Raw genomic sequence first — 23501 nt, 5'->3', positions numbered from 1 at the left:
TTAATGACACAATCTTTTTGTATAAATCTTTGTCCACATCTCTAATTATTTCCTCAGGATAGATTCCTAAAAATAGCTTCCTAAAAACTCAATCACTGACTCACCACAGAGAGGAACTGGGTGGCTAGAGGAAGGGTCTCATACCTGAGAACTTTGTATCTTTTGAATACATTACTTATTCAAAATATGCAAATTTAATTATTCAAATAATTGCTATTTGGAGTGTCTAAAATGATTCCGTGTATAATTGTGTATCTTGGATGACTCCTGAGGTTGAACCATTTTGCACGTGTATAAGCCATCATATTTCTTCTTTTTTGGACTGTGCTCCTAGTCTTTGCCTATTACCCCCATTTTATTTCTCTTCTATCTGCAGGTGCTCTTTCCTTGTCATACTCTGATTTTGTATGATCTGGTGCAGGAGTTACTGTTAGATGGTCACCTGGGTGGGCGTAATTCCTCCTTTGGGGATTCCGAGGCAAGGGGCTCAATACTGGAGGTCTCCTGGTCCTGCAGAAGCATGTCTTTGACATCTCCATCCTTGGAGGATGGGGTCAACTGGGTCTTGGAGGTGGAAGCATCCAAGTCCTTGCCACTCACAGGGCTGCTGGCACCCTCCTTTCTTGCCAAGGAGCTGGAAGAAGAAGGCAGGGAGACCCCAGGCTCAGTGTCTCTGATGCTGAGGGGAGTAATCTTGCTCAGCACTCATACACCAGAAGCCCCAGCCCGCTCAGCTCCCATCTTGAACATAAACCCAGGCCAAAGGGCAAAGAGTACAACCCTAAGCCATGCATATGGGGAGGAAGAGGAGAGAATATCTCTCCCTTTTATCAGAACAAGAAGTCCTCCTTCCAGCAGTCTCAGCAGGAGACACCTGGGAAGAATGGGCAGTCTCCAGTTCGGAAGCATAAGGACCTTTGGGGTGGGCCACAGGCTCTAAGGAGCATCATGGCTGCTAAGGTATTAGTCACAAAGGCATCCCTGGGAAGGAGTAGCAGAGCCCCCACCCAGGGTGCATCTGTCTGCGGACCAACAGTAAAGAGAGACATGTCTGCCCCATTGCTCTGATCAGTCCACAACTTGCTCTCCCACCTCTATCAGTGCCCACACCAGCTCCCCAGAAAGTAGCCATCCTCCCTCTCCAACTGATGGCACCCGGGGTCCTCCCTCCCAGAGAGGTACATGTGAGCAGGACTGAACTAAAGGGACGATATCCATGGCTCCTTCCACTGTTTGCTTCTCTTTTCTTCTTCTTGCAACAGGTGTGGCTTGGGGGAACCAAGCCTCGATCCATTTGTTACCGCACTAATTACCCAACAGCAGAACAGAGAGGGTGGGGGTGTGACTGCCCTTCCTGAAGAGGCAGGAGGAGGCCAGGGCATCCTCCTACCCGACCAGTACTGCATGTGAGTTTTCTACAATCAGCTCTGGCCCGTGTCCTTTTACAAGTGATAATAATGGTAACAACATATTTGTATTGAGGTCTTCCAGGGACAGGGATTGCATTTACTCACTTATCCTCAAAACCACCCCAGTGACTGATGCTATTATTATTATACCCATTTTAGGGATGAGGAAACAGAGGCAGAGAGGCTCTTACACCTCACAGAGGTGACTCCCTTTGGTGAAAGAACTACTGAGCAGGGAGGTGAGCCCAGGCATTATTACCTCCAGAGCATGTGCTTTGTCCACCACGACACAGCACTTCCCAGGGAGGCTGGTTCATTAAGGGAACCTTGACATTCTGCATCTACAAATGAGTCTTGTCTGAAAGGTGAGTTGGAGTTTTTAGGTGACGTGGGTGCCAATTAGCCAGGTCACAGAAGGAACCTGGTGGTGGGGGCTGGGTTTCCACATGAAGTACCAGAGGGCGAGTGCCAGCCTGTCTTCTCACTTCCACTCTACCACACCTTAGCAATGTGACCTTGGAATGAATTCCCCTCTCTGAGCCTTGGTTTCCTCATTAGCTAAAATGGAGACATGAACTCCCACCTCGTGGAACTGCTGTGAGGATGACAGGTGACCAGGCCCAGCCTGGGCCCTGCAGATGCTGCTAGTATTGGCAGGAGAGGTATCCATTGTGACCACCCCATAACTAAGATACCGGGGAAAGGGAGGGACAGCTTATGCCCTCCCTTTCACCAGCCAAGGAGGGCCAGGTGCTGATCAGCTGGAGCAGCAGGAAGGTCACTCACCTGAGCTGCTCTTTGAACATCTTCTTGGGCTTGGATTTCTTCCCGGGTCTGGTGGAGAAAGGGGCGACTCCGAGTCCAAAGCCTTGTCCGTCAGGCTCGCCCACTAGGTGGCCATCAACGTCCACGAGCCCTGCCTGGACAGAGGCCAGTTGCAGGTCTATGGTTAGATTAAGGGTTCAGGCTCCCTGGGGAACCAGGCATATATGGACCAAAGGTGGACATGGTCATCCCACACACCGAGATGTGGCTCCTGCTGATGTCACTTCAGGCTGTCCCCAGCAGAGCTGTCTCTGACCACCCTACCCAATGTCCACTTCCTACATCAACTCCTCTCATGGTCTGGTGTCTCATTCCATACGCTAAGGCTCTTGGGGCCCGTTTCCAACCTAACTCTGGGAATTGGTCTTGTTTACTACTAGCCACATCTCCATTTTATGGAGAACATTTTGAACTCATATGCGGTTTACTCCTGCCTGGGTCACCCCATGCTCATGCTGGTGTTACCTTTATCTGTCGCAACCCTAGGTCTGCTTTAATGCAAGACACTCACTGTCTCTGGAAAGATCTGGGGATGGAAAAATCTGATGTGAGTCTTGTCGGCAAGAGGCAATTGTGCTTACCTTCTGGACAGCAGAGATGGCTGCAAAGTCATTCTTGTCTACGAGGGTGTACTTCCTGCGCAAAGTGGACTCCACTTCCTGTTCCTGTTGGCTTGGGAGAGAGAGTGAAAGAACTCCTCACAGCTGGGGCCATGCTGAACCCACTGGGGCAAGCACCAAGTACTGGAGTTAGAAGTTGTTTGTGTGTGGCCCCTGCGACAGAGCCACATCCTCATCATGAACCAGACCAGACCAAAAACACTGATTCCCCTGCTCCCCATTCCCCAGTGCATGTACCCATTGTCCAGCCCCCAAACCTGTAGGGGCCACCTTATGTGCCAAGCACACCTGCTCTAAGATGACTTTTAACAAGGACCGTAAGCCTGCCTCAGCACCATGCTTCCCCACCTGTCTGTCTCTAACAGGCCCTTCAAAATCACACACCCAGCTTCTGTGATACCATCCAGCATCAGCCAGTCAGGCTACAGGTATGTCTGTACCCAAATAAACCACAAATCCCTCCTGAGGTGGGGAGGGGGGTGTGGGGAGTATCAAGGTGTCCTGCTCCGGCCATCTTCAGGGCTGGCGCTCCATAAGGACCTCCTGTCCAATTAATAAACTCAGGAAACCAGGGACCACTTCATCTCTGAGTAGCCCTTGAATGGAGGGCTGTCCTCCCCACTTCCCCCAGGGGGAGGGAAGGACAGGAGGATATGAGAGCTCAGGGGCAGAGGCTGTCGGGGACACCCAGGGCCTGCCATACCCAGAGGCCTCTGATCTGGCTCCTCACACACCAGAGAGAAGGCAGTGCACTTGGAGACCGGCATCCATACCATGGGAAATGAAAGTGGCTGCCTGATGTAGCAGTGGGGTGGATGGGGTGGGCCCCTTACCTCAGAACCACCCGGAACTGGTTGAACACCTCCTGGATCTGTCTGAGGTTGATTATCTGGGGGGAAGAGAACAAGGCAGAGGTTAGACCAAGGGCACCACGGGACCAAGGCTGTGTCTGTGTTAGTAGAGAAACCAGGACCCCTTGGCTAACCCGTGGACCATCTGTCTCAAGAATGGGACATCTGGGACTTCCCTGGTAGCACAGCAGTTAAGAATCCACCTGCCAATGCAGGAGACACGGGTTTGATCCCTGGTCCGGGAAGATGCCACATGCCGTAGAGCAACTAGGCCAGTGCGCCACAACTACTGAGTCTGCACTTTAGAGCCTGCGAGCCACAGCTACTGAAGCCCGCGCACGTAGAGCCTGTGCTCCACAAGAGAAGCCACCGCAATGAGAAGCCCGCACACCATGACGAAGAGTAGCCCCCACTCACCGCAACTAGAGAAAGCCTGTGCGCAGCAACAAAGACCCAACACAGCCAAAAATAAATAAATATATATAAAAAAAGAATTGGACATCTGCCAACACCCTCTCAGCAAAGTGGCAGTCCAGCCCTCCTCAAGAACAGAGAAACACCTGATTAGTAGTTTTAAAACTATTTACAGTGACTATAAAAATCACCTTTTCTGAGTGAAGACCTCTATAAAATTAAAATGACTCTAGTTCTTGAAAATACTAAGAAAACATTTAAATAAAATTTATTGTCCTCAGCTCTCTCCTGCTTCCAAAAGGTTCCATTACGAACCTTTCTGTGTGGGCACAGACACACTCACCTGTGGCTGGAGGAGAGCCATCAGCCTCCCTCTTGGGCCTATAGCCCGCCAGCATTACCCTCGACGCCTTGGTCAGTCTGGGGCTGCCCTTATTAGGAAGACCAGAGCAGCCTGCCCCTCAGTTGTTCCAGGCTTGCCTCTGGCAGCTGCTCACAGTAACAGGTCAGGCAAGGTTCTGCCCACGAGCTCCCTGATGAGAGGTCTGCCAGCCTGTGCTATAAAAACAATGCATCTTTCCCTGTGTGGCTGCTGTCTCCTCCTTGGCCCACTCCATCATGGGCCCTAGGGGGTCTGCCTTGTAGATAACCAGCATGACCATCATCCTTTAATGCCCTCACTCTGCCTGGAACAGTCAAGCCCCTGCGGTGCTGCATCTCAGCTCATCGCAGCTCGGTTTTCCCTCCCCACCACACCGTACAGGCGAGGCCACCAGAGTACACAAGCTTGAGCATTTTCCTGAGGTCACTCAGCAAGGAGATAGCTGAGCTGAGATTCGATCCAGGGCAGCCTAACTCCAGGGTCCACACTTGCCCCCAGTGATGGACCACCTCCTGTGTATTCAAGGCTGTTTAAGGCTGTCAGCCACTCTGTGGGTCACCCACAGCCCTGCAACCCTAAACATGGATGCCGAGGCCCTGAGATGGGCTGAAGGGCCCTGAGGCCAGGAGTCCAGCACCACCTACCCTACACCCCCTGTACCCTCTCAGTGTGAGGTTCCAAGGCTAGCACAGCACGCGTCGGGGTGTGGCCGGGAGATGGGGGCCCGGGCCAGCTGGACACGGTGGTCCTGAGGGGCTCCTTACGTCAATCTCGTCGAGCGTTCCCTCCAGGTACCTCCGCACCTGGGAGTTGATCTTGGCAATCTGAATTTCATCCATGGGGTCATAGTTCACAAGGGTACGGTTGGCCTTGGAGGAGGAAAAGGAACATATTGTTAAGCTCCAAGCACCCGAGCCCAAGCGGGGTGGCAGGGACCATTCTGAGAACCAAAGTGGGGAGGTTGGGCACAGACCCTGGCCGCCCAAGCCAGCTCCATTCCCTTCATCATCACGTCCTGGCAAGGAGGGCCTGACTCACAGGCCAGGTGTTCAGGTCAGCAAGGGACAACCAGGTAGGGCGGGGAAGGAAAGGCTGCCCAACACAGGGCCTGCTACTCCAAACAAGGGGGTTCTGCTGACTGAGTCTCAGCAGACTCTGTAGGATGAGGGCCACAGGAGGGAGGGGGCAGCCTCTGCCTTGAGGCTCCTCTGGACCATGAGCATTAGCTCAGACAGGCTACTGGAGGACTCCTGCCCCCACCCCCTACCTTCATGGCTCCCTGCTGCTGTCCCCACCTGACCATCCAGCTTTGGTCAGGGGCCACCTCTCCTGACCTTGACCCATCATGCTGTCTGCCCCTGTATCCCTGCCAGGCCTCTGGCCCCTGCCCCTCATCCCCCCTGCCTACTGCCTGACCATCTGACACCCCTGTCCACATCTTGTTTGTCCAGTGTCCCTGCCTACCAGGCATTCCCGGTCCCCCAGCACTTCTGCCTCACCCCCGAGTCTCTCTGCTCGGCCCCCAACCCATCTGGCCCACTGTCCACCCAACCGGCTCTGCTCATCCAGCATCCCTGCCCTGACCCTCTGCCCCCTCCCAACCTAGCCCTTCTGCCCACCTGGTACCCTGACCCTAGTCCCTCTAGCATTCTGGCAACCACACCCCACCACCACCTCTAGCCCCTTACCAGACTGTCATGGATGGCTAGTTCCTGCTTGAGCAGTGCCAGCTCCTTCTCCAGGTTCTTGACCATTCGCTGCCAGGGAAACATATTGTGGGGTTGTGGGGGGTGTGAGGGGGAAAGCAGGGAGGACGGTCAGCGAAGCCACCCTGCCTCTTTCATATCAAGCCTATAATTCCCTACCCGTGCCTGGACATCCTGGCTCTTCCAGGTAGTCCATGGGGTGTGATCTCAGCATCTGGATGATTCCCTCCCCACTGGTGACTTTTCCCCAACTGGGTGACTTTAGGGTTTGAGGGCATCTCAGCAGTCCTCTGGCCTCTGCCTCTTACTGCAGAGGAGAATGAGAACAGAGTGAGCACAGGCACCCCTAGGGCCACCTCAAACCCTGACTCCCAGGAGCTCCAGGATACTCCAGTCCAACAGGGTAATGGCCCTCTCAGTGCAGCCCATGCCTCCAGGATGCACTGACCCTCATCCTTCCCAACCACTACACAAAGCATTACCATTCCCCGCTGATAATCAGGTATGCCACCTCCAATTTATTGCTGCTACAAAAAATGCTGCAAAACATCTTTGCACTTACATCTTTGTGTACGAGAACACAGTGATGTATGAGGTCTATGTGATCTGCCCCGTTACTTCTTTCCTACTCTTTTCCCCCTGCTCACTCCATTCCCACCAAATGGGCACATTCCTGCCTCTGCATTGTCTGTCCCCTCTGCCTGGGACACTCTTCTCCCAGGTATTTCCATGGCTCAACTCCCTCAAGTCTTTGTTCAAAAGCTTCTAAATCAGGCGCACCTCTATCACCCCATGTATAACTGCAATCCCTTCCCCACCCTCACACCACTCTTATTTAAAATCTTGCTCTACTTTTCTTTCATAGAACATACCCTAGAGCAGTGTTGTCTAATAGAACTTGCTGTAATGATGAAAATGTTCTGTGTTTGTGCTGCAAGCCACATAAAGCTATCGAACACTTAAAATGTGACTGGTGGGACCAAGGAAGTGAATTTTTGATTTTATTTAATTTTACTGATTTTAGGGGACTTCCCTGGTGGTCCAGTGGTTAAGTCTCCGCACTTCCACCGCAGTGGGCATGAGTTCGATCCCTGGTTGGGGAATTAGGATCCCGCATGCCGGGTAGCACAGCCGAAAAAAAAGAATTTTTTTACCGATTTCAGTAGCCACATGTGAGTAGTGGCTACTGTATTGAACAGTGAAGCTCTACAACTTATTTTGGTTTTAAGAAAAATTATATATATTTAAGGTGTACAACATGATGTGGTGGTTTTTTTGGTTTTTTTTTTTTTTTTTTTTGCGGTACGCAGGACTCTCACTGTTGTGGCCTCTCCCGTTGTGGAACACAGGCTCCGGACACGCAGGCTCAGTGGCCATGGCTCACGGGCCCAGCCGCTCCGTGGCATGTGGGATCTTCCCGGACCGGGACATGAACCTGTGTCCCCTGCATCGGCAGGCGGACTCTCAACCACTGGGCCACCAGGGAAGCTCCAACATGATGTTTTGATATACATGTACACAGTGAAATGATTACTACAGTCAAGCTAATTAACATATCCACTAGTTACCATTTTTTTGTGTGTGGTATGAACATCTGAGATCTACTTTCCTAGCAAATTTTCAGTACACAATACACTACTATTAATTATAGTCACCATGCTACTATACATTAGGTCCCTAGAACTAATTCATCTTAGAACTAAAAATATGTACCCTTTGACCAACATCTCCCCATTTCTCAGCCTGCCCCCACCCCACTCCTGGTAATCACTGCTCTACTTTCTGCTTCTATGAATTTGACTTTGTTAGGTTCCACATATAAATGAGATCATGCAGTATTTATTTCTGTGTCTGGCTTATTTCACTTAGCATAATGTCCTCTAGGTTCATCCATGTTGTCATAAATAGCAAATCTAGAAATGACTGATTTCTTATATTTATTATATCTATCTCTCCCACCCCCAGCAGACTGTCAGCTCTTCAAAAGACAGAGATTTGTGTTTCTGTTGGTACACTGATACATCCCAAGGGCTTCAAAAAGTGCCTGGCACATAGTAAGTACTCCATAAATTTTAGCTGAATGAATAAATGATACATTTCTAGAAGCAGAATTGCTTAGTCATTTTAACATTTGATAGATACTGTCCTAGTGTTTTTCATATAAGAAGCACAAGGGACTTCATGCTGAGAACCTTCACTGTGAACAACAGGGCTTCCTTTAGTTGTCAAAAACTGGCCACTGGAGGGAGCCCCTGACAGCTGGTTCTCAGGACTGGTGACCAAAGCTGTGACCAGTCTGTAGCAAGGGGTCCTGGTATCCTGGTGGCTCAGTGGCAAATCAGGGCACAAAGCCTGAACTCAAGACACATGACCAGGGTCCAGATTATGACTCTGCCCCTATGGGCATCCTCAAGATGGTCCTTCAGGGGGACTCCCAGTGAGGTGAACGGGAGAGGACTGGTGGCCGGCCCCTACTCATCTCTATCCCCTCCTCTCAGCTGAGGGATCTCAGCTCTAGAAAATGTGCTATGCCCAGCTAGGAAAAGTCTGGCTGAGCTGCTGGGGACCTCCAGCTGGATGACTCTGTCCAGTGTGGTATGAGGAGCCAGGTTAGACCTCTGGGCCAATCAGGTGATGGTGGAAATGAGCCATCTGCTCCCATGGGTCACCAGCCTCTATGCTGCACCCCGAGAGTATGGAAGCCACTTCTCCTAGTGCCTGGCAGGCTTAGTGGCCTCTAACTTGCCCTCTTCTACTGACTGGAAAGAAGCTGCTTGGAAATAGGGCTGAAGCAGAAGACCCCACAGAATAGGGTCTGGCAGCACCTCCTGGCTAACCAACTCCCTTATAAGAAACAGGGGCATTTTCTGGATGGAAAAAAAAACGCCTCAGAGACAGCACAGACCCACGTAAGTTCCTTGATGGTTAGGTGTTTCCATCATAAATGTAATGAGGATAATTCAGAGAGTTCTGCTTAAGTCCACGCCAGGTTGTGAGCAGCTATCAGCCTAAGAAGTTTCCCCATTTTGACCCCACGGCAGCGTGCAGGTGTGCTTCCTCTTGGCAGAATAGGGTACCCCAAGTCTCTCTGCTGTCTGTTTATGCCCGTGGCTCACAACCCTTACATCACCTCACAGAATCACAGAATGACATAGTGGGAGGGTTTCTGGAAGTCATCAGTCCAACCTGCTAGTTCACAGATGAATATCCTGAGGCTCAGAGCCTGAGCAACTCACCACAGAGAGCTGGTAGCAGAGGTGGATCAGGAACTCAATCTCCCACCTTCCAGCCAGCCCCACCAACCAAGGAAACTCTACAGAAGCTATTCCACCCCCTTGAAAACAGGTATCAGTACTGAAAATGGTGCTGGAAACCACCTGGGAATACTGGCTACAGTCTAGGAAAGGCAACAACCAAAATAATTTTCTAGGTCTCTCTCGAGAACTCATACATATAAAGGAAAATGCTTATCATAAAGATTTGCATTTGGTGACATGGCAACTTGGCTGTCCAGGAAAAACGGTGCAGATTTCAGAACAGGAATTACATTAAAATGAAAGTCCTCACTGCCAGATGCAACGCCCACTCAGCCAGGTTCACAGGTGGTAATGTGGTAGTCCTAAGCTAAGAGAGCACCAAATAAGAAAATAAGAAAAAGAAATAAGAAAAACTCCAAGCTACAGAAAAGCATAGAAAATAATGCCATGAAACCTTGGGAAGACCACCCTAAAATCTGACTTTAACAGCATGCCACCATATTGGCTTCAGGTGTTTTTGTTTTTGTTTTTTTAAGAAATAAAACATTTCAGATAAATGTGAAGCCCCTGGCTACCCCACTTCAAATCCATTCCCCACCCTGACATCCAGAAGGAACCTCTGCTCAGTTTGGTCTTTTCACTCCTGTGCATTTTTTCTTTGTATGCACATCTATCCACTAATGATGATCAGCATTGCTTTGTATGTTCTTATACTTGGTATAAACGAGAGATGCCACCGTTCAATCCCCAAGTTGTTTTCTCACTAGAGATTATCCATGCTCACAGCTCTAGCTCTGGCTTCCTCCCTCTGCAACCCACTTAGCTACTCTTCTGTTAAAGGCTATTAATCATGTTCCTAACTTTTCACCATTACAACAAGCAGTGCAGCACCATCTTCTATAAGTCTCTTTATGTGCATATGTGAGAATGCTGCTAGACTATATACCTAGAAGTGATACTGCTGGTCTGCAGAAGTGACTGTAGAGTGCTAGCTAACATTTCCTGAGCATTTACTCCATGACAGCGCTGTGCTAAAAGATTCCTACCCATTATCTTGTTCTTCACATCTTTTTGAGAGTGAACTCTGTTACTCCTGCCTTAGAAAGAATAAGTATCTCACTGAGGTTATACAGCCGACAAAGGAAAGAGCAGGCTGCTGAACAAGGATAGCCCAATGCAGGGGCCAGCGCTCTTAACTACTGTGCCCGTCATTCTCCAAGTGTGGTCCCAGAACAGCAGCAGCAGCAGCAGCACTGGGGACACTCATGAAAAATTTGAATCCTCAGCCCCCACCCCAGACCGATGGAATCAGGAACTCTGGGAACGGGTGCAGTGACCTGTGGTTCAATGAGCCTGCAGGGTGATTCTGATACCCACTCAAGTTTGAGAACCACTGCTCTAAGCTTTACTTCCTCCTCAACCTCCAAACCATGGGTTAGATCCACAGAGCCCCCGGAATGTTATTTTCCTTCAGGATTTAGAATCTAGAAAGTTTAGCTGGTTTGTCATGGGTTTAGAGCATGTATATGCTCCTGTCTCCAGTAACTATGATTGTATAAGCATCTTAAAGGAAAACCAAATTATTGGTAAATGTGTTTTTACTTTACTAGATGTTGCCAAAATGCTCTCCCAAGTGGTTGTCAATTACACTTTGACCAGAAATAAATAAGCATTGCTGTTTCTGCACATACTCACCATTGTTTCTACATTGTCAGAAATTTTCTAATTTTTGCTAGTCTGAGGGTGGAATTCCACTAAGGTTTTAACTTGCATTTCCTTGGCTAATGGTGAGGCTGATCATTCTTCTGATTGGTCAGCTGTTTGCTGAGAGGGATCGCTCAGGCTGGGAAGAAAGCGGTTCTGTAGTGACCTAACCAGATGAGTCTGAGAGATGGTCCACACTGATTTAGCTCAGAAACAATTAGCTCTAAGGACTCTCATGCAGAAGCCCTGGGGCACTCAGAGGCCTTGAAGCCCCACATATGAATTGGGTGGGGGCCTGACCTAGCCCTTTCACCTTTGTGGCAGCCCCCAAGGGACTCTAAACACTGGCCTATCCCAGAGCAGAAAGGGACTGACCCAGGATCACATGTGTATCTTTGGTCAAGGCAGGAAGAGAAGCCAGGCTCTGTGACCCAGGCAGCAAACCCATACACCTTCCCCACAGCAAGATACCTGCCTACAAGCCCCTTAGTACCTCAGCGTCATACTTTTCGTTGATGGCAGGCTCAGTGGTGACCAGCTTCATCCTGCTGGCAAATCGCAGTGAAGACAGCTGAAAAACAGATCAGACAGACCTCTATGTTCTTGGTCAAATACTTGTGAGTAGAGATATTTGCAAAACAGGTTAAAGGATTCCACTAGAAAACAAGTCTCCCTGCAGAGAGGAATGCTCCATGGGCCCATGGAGTAACGTTTGGGGGTCCTGCCCGAGTCCCTCTGGGGGCACAGCCAGCCAGGGGTAATTATGGCTGGGGGCCCATGGGGTGGCCACAGAAGCGGGCACTTGGGAAACAGCCCCCCTGCGCTGATGTTCCATGAGGAATGGAGGGCTGCTCCCTGGCAGTGAGGGGCAGCCAGTGGCACATGAGCAGCCAGTGAGCCCTGACATCCCAGCCTCATACTGTGCTGGGCTGACTCGGAGCCCTGAAACAGGGAAGCCGACTTGGAGGGGGGATGGGTAACCCAGAAGTAGCCTGAGGAAGGCCTGAAAGGGCTCTTCCATTGGACAGTCTTGCCTAGTAGTTAAGAGCTCTGCCACCAACCAACTGACTGCACAACCTCAGACAGGTCTTGTAACTTCTCTGTAAAGTTGGGAAGACCTGCCTCACAAGGTCACTGGGAGACTTAGTGCTGAGGTAGGTAATGTGCTCTGGACAGAATTGGCCCACAGAGAGCCCTCAGGAAGAGACCCCTGTCATTTTAGTTGGAGTTGCTTCTGTGTGAGGGTGAAATCAGACTCTCCTGCTGTAAGCTGATGTAAGCACAGCAGCAAGTGTGGCCAAGACTCCCTCGTACACACATGCATGGTCACTGCATAAAGCAACACAAATCATGACAGGAACAGTTTTAAAGTTTTAAAGCATTTGGAGAAGAGATTCATGAGCTTCTGCACCCCCAATATGCCTTTGTCCCAACCGCTGATACTCTTCCAGCAGCTCCTTAGGGTTCCTATGGGCTCAGTCCTAATCAGAGATCCCAGGTGGTGTGGCCACAAGCCTCGGGGGACAGCAGGTACCAGGAGAGCTGCTTCCTGTGTGACCATCTCAGGGGTGGGGATAAGGGGAGAAAGGGTCTTCCACGGTCTTGGAGGACTTATTTCTTAACCAGGCAGCCAGGAGGCCCAATATTCATATGACTCCTCTTGGGGTTCATTCCTGCTTTGTTATGCTGTGAGACCAGTAGGTGCCTGAAGCCTTCCTCTGGGGATGCTGTCTGCACGTCAGCTGGAGCTCCCTTCCCTGGCCTCCCAAGTCCCAGGGCACTGGGTATGCAGCAGGAGAACTCCCCCTGGAAGCTGGGATGTTCCCTGATGCACCAAGCTGGGAGGCCCTGCAGGAGCATCTTGCCCTGCAATGTCCCTGGAAATGAACTGTTTCACCTAGTGGATTCTCCAGATGACTGAAGCTTGCCCCAAACATCCACATTTGAGCAAAATGTCTAGGGAGAGATTTCCAAACCTATCTTATTTAGGATGGGTAGGGAGGAGAGGCGGGGAGCCCCAGCCTGGGTGCTTAGCTATGTGGACTCACCTGTGTCACTGGCTCACTTCGTATTCCTGCCTCTGGTTCTCATAAGCTTCTCACCTCCCCGGGTCACCTGTTTCCTGCTGCTGGATTAATCTCCCCGAGTCACAACTCTGGCCACAGCCCTCTCCTACTAAAACCCTGTGATAGCCCCAGCCGCCTGGAGCAGAATAGCCAAGGCTTCAGCATGGCCGCCAGGGCCCATCCAGCTGCTGCACCTTCTTCTTCTTCCTCTCCTTCTCAAGCTCCTCGCTGCAGTGGCAAAATACTCCTGGCATGGGCCAGAAAACACAGTCCTTGCCCCACAAAGCCGGCTCTCAGCCTTCTCTTCTCACATAGGTCCCCACACTGAGCTTGCCACCTGCCTTGCCTCTTCCTTGACATGCCTTCTGCCCCTTGGTACTTGGTATTTGGATCCTGGCCGGGCCCCCTTCAGCAATTTTGGCTCAGACTCATCCCTGGATCCCTCCACCCTTGACCATGTCTATAACTACTGTGTCAGTTTACCCAGCCCTGGCATGCATCCGAGGAGGGATTCCATCCCGGTTGCACTGGCTGTCTTTACATACCGTCTCTTCTAACTGGGCGGCTTCTCCATAGATGTTTGTCACAAGGACCATATTGCAATTGCCCCCTGCAGAAAGGACACAGAAGGGCCATGAACCATGTGGGTTTTCTGCCAAGAGATTCCTTTGAGGCTGGTGAGCAGCGGGGGCAGGAGGGCTCTGAACATTTGTGTCCCTTCAAAATTCATATGTTGAAGTCCTAACCCTCAATGTGATGGTATTTGGAGGTGGCGCCTGCAGGAAGTAATTAAGTACATGAGGTCATGAGGGTGGAGCCCCATGATGGGATTAGTGCCCTTGTAAGAAAAGAAAAAGAGACCAGAGCCCTGTCTCCCTTTCTGATCTCTTTCTTTTCTTTCTCTCTCTCTCTCTTTGCCATGTGAAGACACAACGAGAAAGTGGCCATCTACAGGCCAGGAAGAGAGTTTTCACCAGGAGCCATTCCTGTCAGATCTTGACCTGGGACTTCCAGGTTCCAGGACTGTGAGAAATAGATGTCTGTTGTTTAAGCCACCCAGTCCATGATATTTTGTTCTAGCAGCCTGAGCTGACTGACACAGGGTCAGAGAGGACACACACAAGCATGCATGAGGCTGGGAGGCAAGGGGAAGAAGAAGAGAAGCAGGAGAGGCTGTCAAAGGTACCTAAAAGAGGAGCTGGGGGAAAAGCAGAGGAGAGAAGGCCTGGGATAGGGCAGAGGCCTCTAGGCCAGGGCTTTCCTTATGGGGGTGTGGGGGGGAGCACTCAGTTAATAATCACACACCAACCACCATGCTATTGGGCCCAATGCGAAAGCCTGGGAACACAAGGATGACAAGACACAGCCCCAGCTCAGTCAGGGAAGGGAACACGTCACAGGAGAAGCCCTCCACCTTCGTCTTCAAGGTGATGAAGGATTCTGCCAGCTGGTTCAGGGATGAGGGGAAATGAGAAGGTACTTCCGGTAGAGGCAAAAGCTTAAGCAAAGGTTCTGAGGAGTGAAGACAATGGCATGGGGGACATGAGAGGGCACTGTGCTTGATTCTGCCTTTCCAGGTGTGCCTAAAGTCACTGTGAAAAGGCTGCAGGTAAGTCTATGCCACCAGGAGGGAGCAATTCCATTATCACCAGTAACAGACATGCCAGGCCTGTCTGTCCCCGCTGTGCACCAACCATACCCTCACCTAAGGAATCCTTCAGGGCGTGGGTGAGCTTGCACTGCCGGAAGGGGATGTGGTCTCGCTTCTGGTCCCCGAGGGCAATGATGGCCTGCTCCAGGAATGACAGCGACTTGTTGATGTAGGTGGCTTCCTTCAGGACTCGGCCCTCAGACTACAAACCAAAGGTCAGTTCCTCATCAGACCAAGTGGAGAGGCTGCCCCACAAAGAACACTGCAGGTCTGTGGCCAGGCCAGAGCCTCCTTCCCAGAACCACGTCTTCTCTCCCTGTCATGGGATTGTGTTGTATCCGCCTTGGGCTAATGGGAACACTCACAGGAACACTCGTGCATATATTCTTATGAATGAGTACTCATGTGAATATGAATACTTATGTGAATATTTATATGAATACTCTCTTAAGAGTCACATTATTATGAATACACATGGGAATATTTGTGCAGATACTTGAGCAAATAATCCTGGGAATATACATTCATTCAATACACAAATACAAACATTCATATGAACGCACATAGGAATGCTCATCTGAATGCTCTTGTGAATACTTATGTTAATACGCTCACATGAATATTTATGTGAGATGAAAAATTCATGCAAATATTCATTGTGTGAACACTCACACTGATACATAGAGAAATGCTAATAAGAGCATGGAGCATTGACTGAGCACTGACCGAGTGCCAGGAACTTTGCTAAGAATTTAGGAGCCATCATCTCATTTAATGTTTACAAAAATCCTGCCAGGAAGGAACTGCCTCTCTGTTTCACCTCTGCTAGTTCTGCCCCTCCAGCTCCACTGCGCCTAGCTCGAGATGGTGCTCACGAACGCCCAATGAGGGACGGCCAAGGTACACAGAAACTAAGCCGGAAACAGCTGTGGCTTCTTGAGGAAGAACTTCCTGCTCCCCCACTTACCCCGGACTTCCCCAGCCTCTCAGAGCCTGCTAGATCCACCAAGTTAATTTTGGAAGTGATGTACTTTTCGTCTGATAAGGTCCGCGAATGGGCCTATGAAACACCCAAAAAGAGGTTAAACTGTCACAGGGAGAAGGTTCTTACTGAGCAGGCCCCATGGGAATCAACGGCCCCTCTCGGCTCTTCAAAGAGCTTGCATTTACCTCCACGTAGATCGTGAAAATGCAGTGTGACCTAGATGAGTTCTTGTTCATTGTGTGGGAGGCTATAATCCTGTTGGTCTCTCCCTGAAGAAGACGGAAAACACAGACAACTTTTTGAAATATTAAAATAACATGGCATTTGGATCATTTTTCAATTATGCAGAAACGATATTTATATCACTGCAATCAGCCAGCCCTTCCAGGGAAATCTCATTTATAAACTAGTAGAATAGAAGACAAATTGGAGTCCAGACCTATACTTTCACTCACTGCTAGAGATGTGTGAATCTGTATAATAGTTTTCTTTCTTTCTTTTTATTTTATTTTATTTTATTTATTTATTTATTTATTTATTTATGGCTGTGTTGGGTCTTCGTTTCTGTGCGAGGGCTTTCTCTAGTTGTGGCAAGTGGGAGCCACTATTCATAGCTGTGCGCGGGCCTCTCACTATCGCGGCCTCTCTTGCTGTGGAGCACAGGCTCCAGACGCGCAGGCTCAGTAATTGTGGCTCACGGGCCTAGTTGCTCCGTGGCATGTGGGATCTTCCCAGACCAGGGCTCGAACCCATGTCCCCTGCATTGGCAGGCAGATTCTCAACCACTGCACCACTAGGGAAGCCCCCTTTCATTTTTTTTTGACCACGTCATGCAGCTTGCGGGATCTTAGTTCCCTGACCAGGGACTGAACCCGCGCCCTCGTGAGTGAAAGCTCCAAGTCCTCACCAGTGGACCACTAGGGAATTCCCTGTATAATAGCTTTCTGAAAGGCAAAGCAGCAATAAGAATTAAGAGCCTTAAAAATGTTCATGAATATTGAATCATAACCAACCTACATATCCAACAATTAGGGAATGGTCTAGCTGTACAATGGAATGTTATGCAGCCAGGAGAATGCTGACAAATAGTTTGTTGTTGCTGGTTTTTTTAAAATAAATAAATAAATTTATTTATTTATTTATTTTCAGCTGTGTTGGGTCTTCGTTGCTGCATGCGGGCTTTCTCTAGTTGCGGCAAGCGGGGGCTACTCTTTGTTGCAGCGTGCGGGCTTCTCATTGCAGTGGTTTCTCTTGTTGTGGAGCACGGGCTCTGTGTGCACGGGCTTCAGTAGTTGTGGCTCATGGGCTCTAGAGTGCAGGCTTAGTAGTGTGGCACATGGGCTTAGTTGTTCCACAGCATGTGGGATCTTCTGGGACCAGGGCTCGAACCCATGTCCCCTGCATTGACAGGCAGATTCTTAACCACAGAGCTACCTGGGAAGTCCCGACAAATAGTTTTTAATAACAGAAAAATGCAGAATCCAAAATCATAGCAAACTGACTTCCACAGCACAATAAAAGGACTATACACAACAACCACATCCTTGCATACCCCGGGATGCAAGGATGGTTTGACATACACAAATCAATCAATGTAATACACTTCATTAACAAAATGAAGGACAGGGCTTCCCCGGTGGCGCAGTGGTTGCGAGTCCGCCTGCCGATGCAGGGGACACAGGTTCGTGCCCCGGTCCGGGAAGATCCCACATGCCGCGGAGCGGCTGAACCTGCACGTCCAGAGCTTGTGCCTTGTGCTCCGCAACGGGAGAGGCCACAGCAGTGAAAGGACCGCATAGCGTGCAAAAAAAAAAAGACAAAATGAAGGACAAAATCATATGATGGTACAATCTAAGGAATGCAGAAGCATTCATAGAAGAAAGAATAAACAGATGGTGCTGCCAAGATGTTAATAATGGTCACTTCTGGGTTGGAGTTTACAGGTGAATTTTTTATATATACAGGCTTGTGCTTTCATATTTTTTTTTTTTACAGTGAACACATATTACTTTTAAAAGTTAGGAAAAGTCAATGATTTGTTTCTTTAAAGGGACAGCAGGCCCTTGCCTCTAATTCATAGGATTGGGCACTATGACCAGAATACACTTAAAAGGAAATGTGGTGGAAATGGCTGTTCCTCGAGAAAGCGATCCTTGCAGGAGGGACTCCGTCTCCTTGAAGGCCCCTGAGAGGTGCTATGAACAAGCCTCAAATCAGTGATGCCATGTTCCCCTGGGGAGAGTGGAAAACCCGAAGAGGAGGGGAGGCCCTGGGCTGTGGAGGAGGCCTGGCTGGCCTCCAGGCTATACCCTCATTGCCTCATACTGTCCACCTCTCCTGTAAATTCAGTGACATTCACCAAGAGTACAAGGGGTCACTTCACCTTTATCCTTCAGTCCCCTTTCTGAAGTGCCCTCTTTGCTTGTCTTTCTGCCTTCTAATTAAGCAACCTCTGAAGGCCAGAAAAGTGTCCTTTCCTCCATGAAGAGTCCTTTGCTGACCGCCCTCACCCTAGCCACATCCATCCAGGTGTCTGTCACTCCTGGAACACAGTTCAGATTGTGCTGTGGTTGTCACGGGTTTCTTCCTCGTCCTTCTCCACCCCACGGTGAGCCTCTTTAGGCCTCACATTTATCCTTCCACCATCATTGCCTAGCAAGGACATGGCCCTTGAGGAACTACTGCTGCAAACAAAATTCCTGGTTCAATTCTAAATATGAGTGCTCAGGCAGTGCCAATCATGCTTCTGAACAGCATCCACTGAGCACTTATTGTGTGCAAGGCTCTGTAGTCAGTGCTCAAAATGCTTGATCCCATCTGGTGCCTCTGCTATGGGAAACAATGTGGAGGCTCTTCAAAAAAAATTTTTTTTAATTTATTTTATTTATCTTTGGATGCGTTGGTCTTTGTTGGGGCACACAGGCTTTCTCTAGTTGTGGTGAGTGGGGGCTACTCTTTGTTGCGGTGTGTAGACTTCTCATTGCAGTGGTTTCTCTTGTTGCGGAACATGGGCCCTAGGGCACATGGGCTTCAGTAGTTGTGGCTCGCAGGCTCAGTAGTTGTGGCACACGGGCTTAGTTGCTCCGCGGCATGTGGGATCTTCCCGGACCAGGGATCAAACCCGTGTCCCCTGCATTCACAGGCGGATTCTTAACCACTGTGCCACCAGGGGAGGCCTCTTCAAAAATTTAAAAATAGAACTACCATATGATCCAGCAATCTCACTTCAGAGTATTTATAAAATAAATCATGGGGATGTAATGTACAGCATGGTGACTATTAATAATACTCTATTGCATATTTGAAAGTTTGAAAGTTGCAAAGAGAGTAGATCTTAGAAGTTGTCAACACACAGAAAAAATGTGTAACTATATACAGTGATGGATGTTAACTAGAGTTATTATGGTGATCATTTTGCAATATATACAAATATTGAATTATTATGTTGTACACCTGAAACTAATATAATGTTACAAGCCGATTATACCTCAATTTTTAAAAATGCCTGATCCCAGCTCATTCTCATAACAATGTTTTGGGGTAGGTTTAAAAACAGTGTCTCCACTTTTATAGATTAGCAAGCTGCAGCTTGAAGAGATTAATGATTTGCTCGACATTAAGGCTTCATAGATTGAAAGAAACCTGAATTTGAGCCCAAGTCCCCAATTCTAAGTTTTACACCTTTTGCACTGTATCACAGCCCAAAACATCAAGGGAGCCTTCCAGGAATACGATGGACTAAATATTCAGAAAACTTCCTACTGCAAAACACCTAAAGATGATAGAGAGAATATTTTAAAATTCCTTTTGAATGCATGGCTGAGGCTGCAAGAAAGTAAGGCCAGTACCCAGGGCCAGACACAAAGCAGGAGCAGGAATCCAGGAACTGCAAGCTAGAACAAATGCTCTTATTGCCCTGAGGGCACCTGTAGACGGAGGTGCTGTAAGATAGTCCTTGCTGGATTTCTTGGTGATTCTCTGAGCAATGAAATTGACATGTTATAAAGATAGAGAATATCTCCTTTTGCTCCCAAAGCCATTTGCTCTTCACATTCTGAGGGTGGTAGACCTAGAGCCACTTGTATCTTCCCTCACCTCCCTCCACTCCCATCCCCCCACCCAAACCATCTCTTACATTCAAAGGGTGATAAGCTCTTTCTCCTTCAGAACCAAAAGCTTAAGTTCCAGGTAGAGACCTTGCCCTCCTTTCCTAAGAGAGGATTTACTTACATTTCAAGATAAAAGCACAAGCTCTCTCTCATCCTCCCTTTCTGTCTCTAGCTGCAACCCCTCCCCCCACCTCTGCCCCATCCCGCTCTGCAATCTCTCTATCCTAACAGAGGGGAAGAGGAGTAAATGTACCAGCTCCTATATAAGCTCTGAGATTCGTAACTTTGGAATTCCCCTCCAATAGTACAGACACCCTCTCCCCTCTGTAGGGCTTCCCTGGTGGTGCAGTGGTTAGGAATCCTCCTGCCAATGCAGGGGACACGGGTTCGATACCTGGTCCGGGAAGATCCCACATGCTGCCGAGCAACTAAGCCCGTGCGCCACAACTACTGACCCTGCACTCTAGAGCCCACGAGTCACAACTACCGAGCCCACGTGCCACAACTACTGAAGCCTGCACGCCTACAGCCCATGCTCCACAACAAGAGAAGCCACTGCAATGAGAAGCCTGCGCACCGCAACGAAAAGTAGCCCCCGCTCGCTGCAACTAGAGAAAGCCCGTGTGCAGCAACGAAGACCCAATGCAGCCAAAAATAAATAAATAAAATAAATTTTAAAATTTTTTTAAATCTGATTTAAAGAGACACTGGATTGGTAATGTTCCCTAGGCTCCTGAAAGAAAAAACTATCCTCTAAAGTAATACAGTCTCAACCCAAGCCTCAAAAAAGACCCACTGATAAAGGGCCAAAGGAGTAGAGCTTATAATCAAATTACAAAATATACTTGTTATGATAATGTAACATTTTATTTTGATTCATAGAACGTTTGGAAGAAATATACATGGAGGTCCTCTCTACCTTCTACTCAGCCTCTCCCTAGGATTAACATCTTCTAAAATGGTAGTACAATGTCAAAACCAAGAATTGACATTGGTATAATCCACAGAGCTTATTCAGATTTCACCAGTTATACAACTTATTTGTGTATGTATGTCTGTATGTGTGTGCATTAACTAACTATGCAAGTTGTTATTTCTAGGAAAAACGAGAAAATATAAATATGAACGAATATATAACTTCCAAACTAGTAAAGAGGGAAACAAATATAATAAAAAAATATCCAATGAAAAAGAAGGCAAAACAGGTAAGAAAAATAAATGGGATAAAGAACACACAATCAAACGACAGATTGAGTTTCCCTGGTAGCGCAGTGGTTGAGAGTCCGCCTGCCGATGCAGAGGACACGGCTTCGTGCCCTGGTCTGGGAGGATCCCACATGCCGCGGAGCGGCTAGGCCCATGAGCCATGGCCGCTGGGCCTGCGCGTCCGGAGCCTGTGCTCCGCAACGGGAGAGGCCACAACAGTGAGAGGCCCGCAGTAAAACAACAGATTTAAACCCAAGTATTTCAGAAACTACATTAGGTGCAAATGGAATGAAATGCTTTAGTTAAAAGATAAAGACTGGGCTTCCCTGGTGGTGCAGTGGTTGAGAGTCCGCCTGCCTATGCAGGGGACACGGGTTCGTGCCCGGGTCCGGGAAGATCCCACATGCCGCGGAGCGGCTGGGCCTGTGAGCCATGGCCGCTGAGCCTGCGCATCCGGAGCCTGTGCTCTGCAACGGGAGAGGCCACAACAGTGAGAGGCCCGCGTACAGAAAACAAAACAAACAAAACAAAACAAAAACTCTTCACAAACTTGGACCTTCTTTAAACTTAAGCCACCAAAAACCTACTGCAAACATCATTCTTCATTGGGAAATGTCAGGAGCAACAATAAGACGAGAATGCCTCATTGCTGCCACCTGGGAGGCTCTTTCTTCTGTGTACATGCAAGGGATCCAGGTTTATATCACCCCTGAGGACACCTAAATGACTTTTTAAAAAAAAGTTTTATTTGACATAAATATACATATATATGTGTATATATATATATATATATATATATATATTTTTTTTTTTTTTTTTTTAGGCTGTAACGCGTGGCATGCGGGATCTTAGTTCCCCAACCAGGGATTGAATCCATGCCCCCTGAATTGGGAGTGTGGAGTCTTAGCCACTGGACCACCAGGGAAGTCCCCGGCATATATTTTAAATACCATAAGACTCATTGTTTTAAGTATACAATTCAATGATTTTTAAAATCAGTAAAATTACAGGGTTGTGCAACCATCACCACAACTCTATTTTTTTTTTTTTTTTAGGTACACGGGCCTCTCACTGTTGTGGCCTCTCGCGTTGCGGAGCACAGGCTCTGGACGCACAGGCTCAGTGGCCATGGCTCACGGGCCTAGCTACTCTGTGGCATGTGGGATCCTCCCGGACCGGGGCATGAACCCATGTCCCCTGAATTGGCAGGCGGGCGCTCAACCACCGCGCCACCAGGGAAGCCCCACAGCTCTATTTTTAAAATGTTGTATCACTCCAAAAAGTTCTCTCAGGCCCGTTTGCAGTCACTGCCTGTCCCCTCCCCCAGGCAACTACTAATCTGCTTTCTGTCTCTATAGATGTGGATGTTTCAAATGAATGGAATCATATAACAGGTAACTTTTTAAGTTCTTTTACTTAGCATTTTTTTGAGATTCATCCAAGCTGTATCATGTATCAGTGCTCCATTTCTTTTTACTGCTAAACAGTTTTCTGTTGTATGGATGCACCACATTTTGTTCATCCATTCTCTGTTGATGAATATTTTGGTTATTTCCCGTCTTTGGTTATTATGAATAATCTTATTATGAATATTTGTATACAAGTCTTTGTGTGCACATTTCATTTCTCTTGGGTAGATTTCTAGAAGTAGAAGTGCTAGGTCCTATGATAAAATTAATGTTTAACTTTTTAGGAAACTGCCACAATGGTTGCACCATTTTACATTTCACCAGCAATGCATAGAGTTTTAATCTACATGATTTTTAAAAGAATAACATATCCCGGGGAATTTTTTTATTGATTTGTAAGAGCTTTTATATACCAAGGACATTAATTCTTATTTTTTTCTATACCACAAATGCCTGTGATTTAATGTTGACTTAAAAAAAAGGACAGGGCTTCCCTGGTGGCGCAGTGGTTGAGAATCCGCCTGCCGATGCAGGGGACACGGGTTCGTGCCCCGGTCCGGGAAGATCCCACATGCCGCAGAGCGGCTGGGCCCGTGAGCCATGGCCGCTGAGCCTGCGCGTCCGGAGCCTGCGCTCCGCAATGGGAGAGGCCACAACAGTGAGAGGCCCACGTACCACAAAAAAAAAAAAAAAAAAAAGGACAGTTTCACTAAGTAAAGAAAAAACTTCACAAGAAAAAAGACTAGAAGGAAATAAGCCAAAATACACATTATTGTTGCCATATGTAGAAAACAGATGAGTGAATTCCTTTTTTGCTTCTGTATTTTTCATTACTATCTGAACTTGCTAAACAAGCATATATTAATTTTCATTCTGGTTGTCAAAGTAAGTAAAAAACTAAGGAGGG

The 23501-nt window shown here is 48.4% G+C and overlaps 2 protein-coding genes across 5 annotated transcripts in view; one reads left to right on the top strand and one right to left on the bottom strand.

Moving 5' to 3' along the window:
* Positions 1–23501, top strand: part of KLHL18 (kelch like family member 18) — a 149689-nt gene that overhangs the window by 64913 nt on the left and 61275 nt on the right. The gene's annotated exons all lie outside the window — the stretch shown is intronic.
* Positions 1–23501, bottom strand: part of KIF9 (kinesin family member 9) — a 49523-nt gene that overhangs the window by 14717 nt on the left and 11305 nt on the right. For 3 of the 4 annotated variants that reach the window (XM_067044369.1, XM_059077006.2, XM_067044371.1), the window contains exons 6-16: positions 16056–16139; positions 15853–15945; positions 14940–15087; positions 13780–13844; positions 11662–11739; positions 6190–6258; positions 5266–5370; positions 3688–3743; positions 2816–2906; positions 2196–2329; positions 443–634 (exon numbers count right to left, since the gene is read on the bottom strand). In XM_067044369.1, coding sequence (XP_066900470.1) covers positions 443–634; positions 2196–2329; positions 2816–2906; positions 3688–3743; positions 5266–5370; positions 6190–6258; positions 11662–11739; positions 13780–13844; positions 14940–15087; positions 15853–15945; positions 16056–16139 — 1115 coding nt within the window. The remainder of the gene's footprint in view (positions 1–442; positions 635–2195; positions 2330–2815; positions 2907–3687; positions 3744–5265; positions 5371–6189; positions 6259–11661; positions 11740–13779; positions 13845–14939; positions 15088–15852; positions 15946–16055; positions 16140–23501) is intronic. The other variant, XM_067044370.1, reaches the window with a different exon arrangement.

The sequence above is a fragment of the Kogia breviceps genome, chromosome 10 (genome assembly GCF_026419965.1).
Source record: "Kogia breviceps isolate mKogBre1 chromosome 10, mKogBre1 haplotype 1, whole genome shotgun sequence".
In the NCBI taxonomy this organism is placed as follows: domain Eukaryota; kingdom Metazoa; phylum Chordata; class Mammalia; order Artiodactyla; family Physeteridae; genus Kogia; species Kogia breviceps.
The sequence above is the reverse complement of the archived record's forward strand: the minus strand, read 5'-3'. Positions and strand labels throughout refer to the sequence as shown.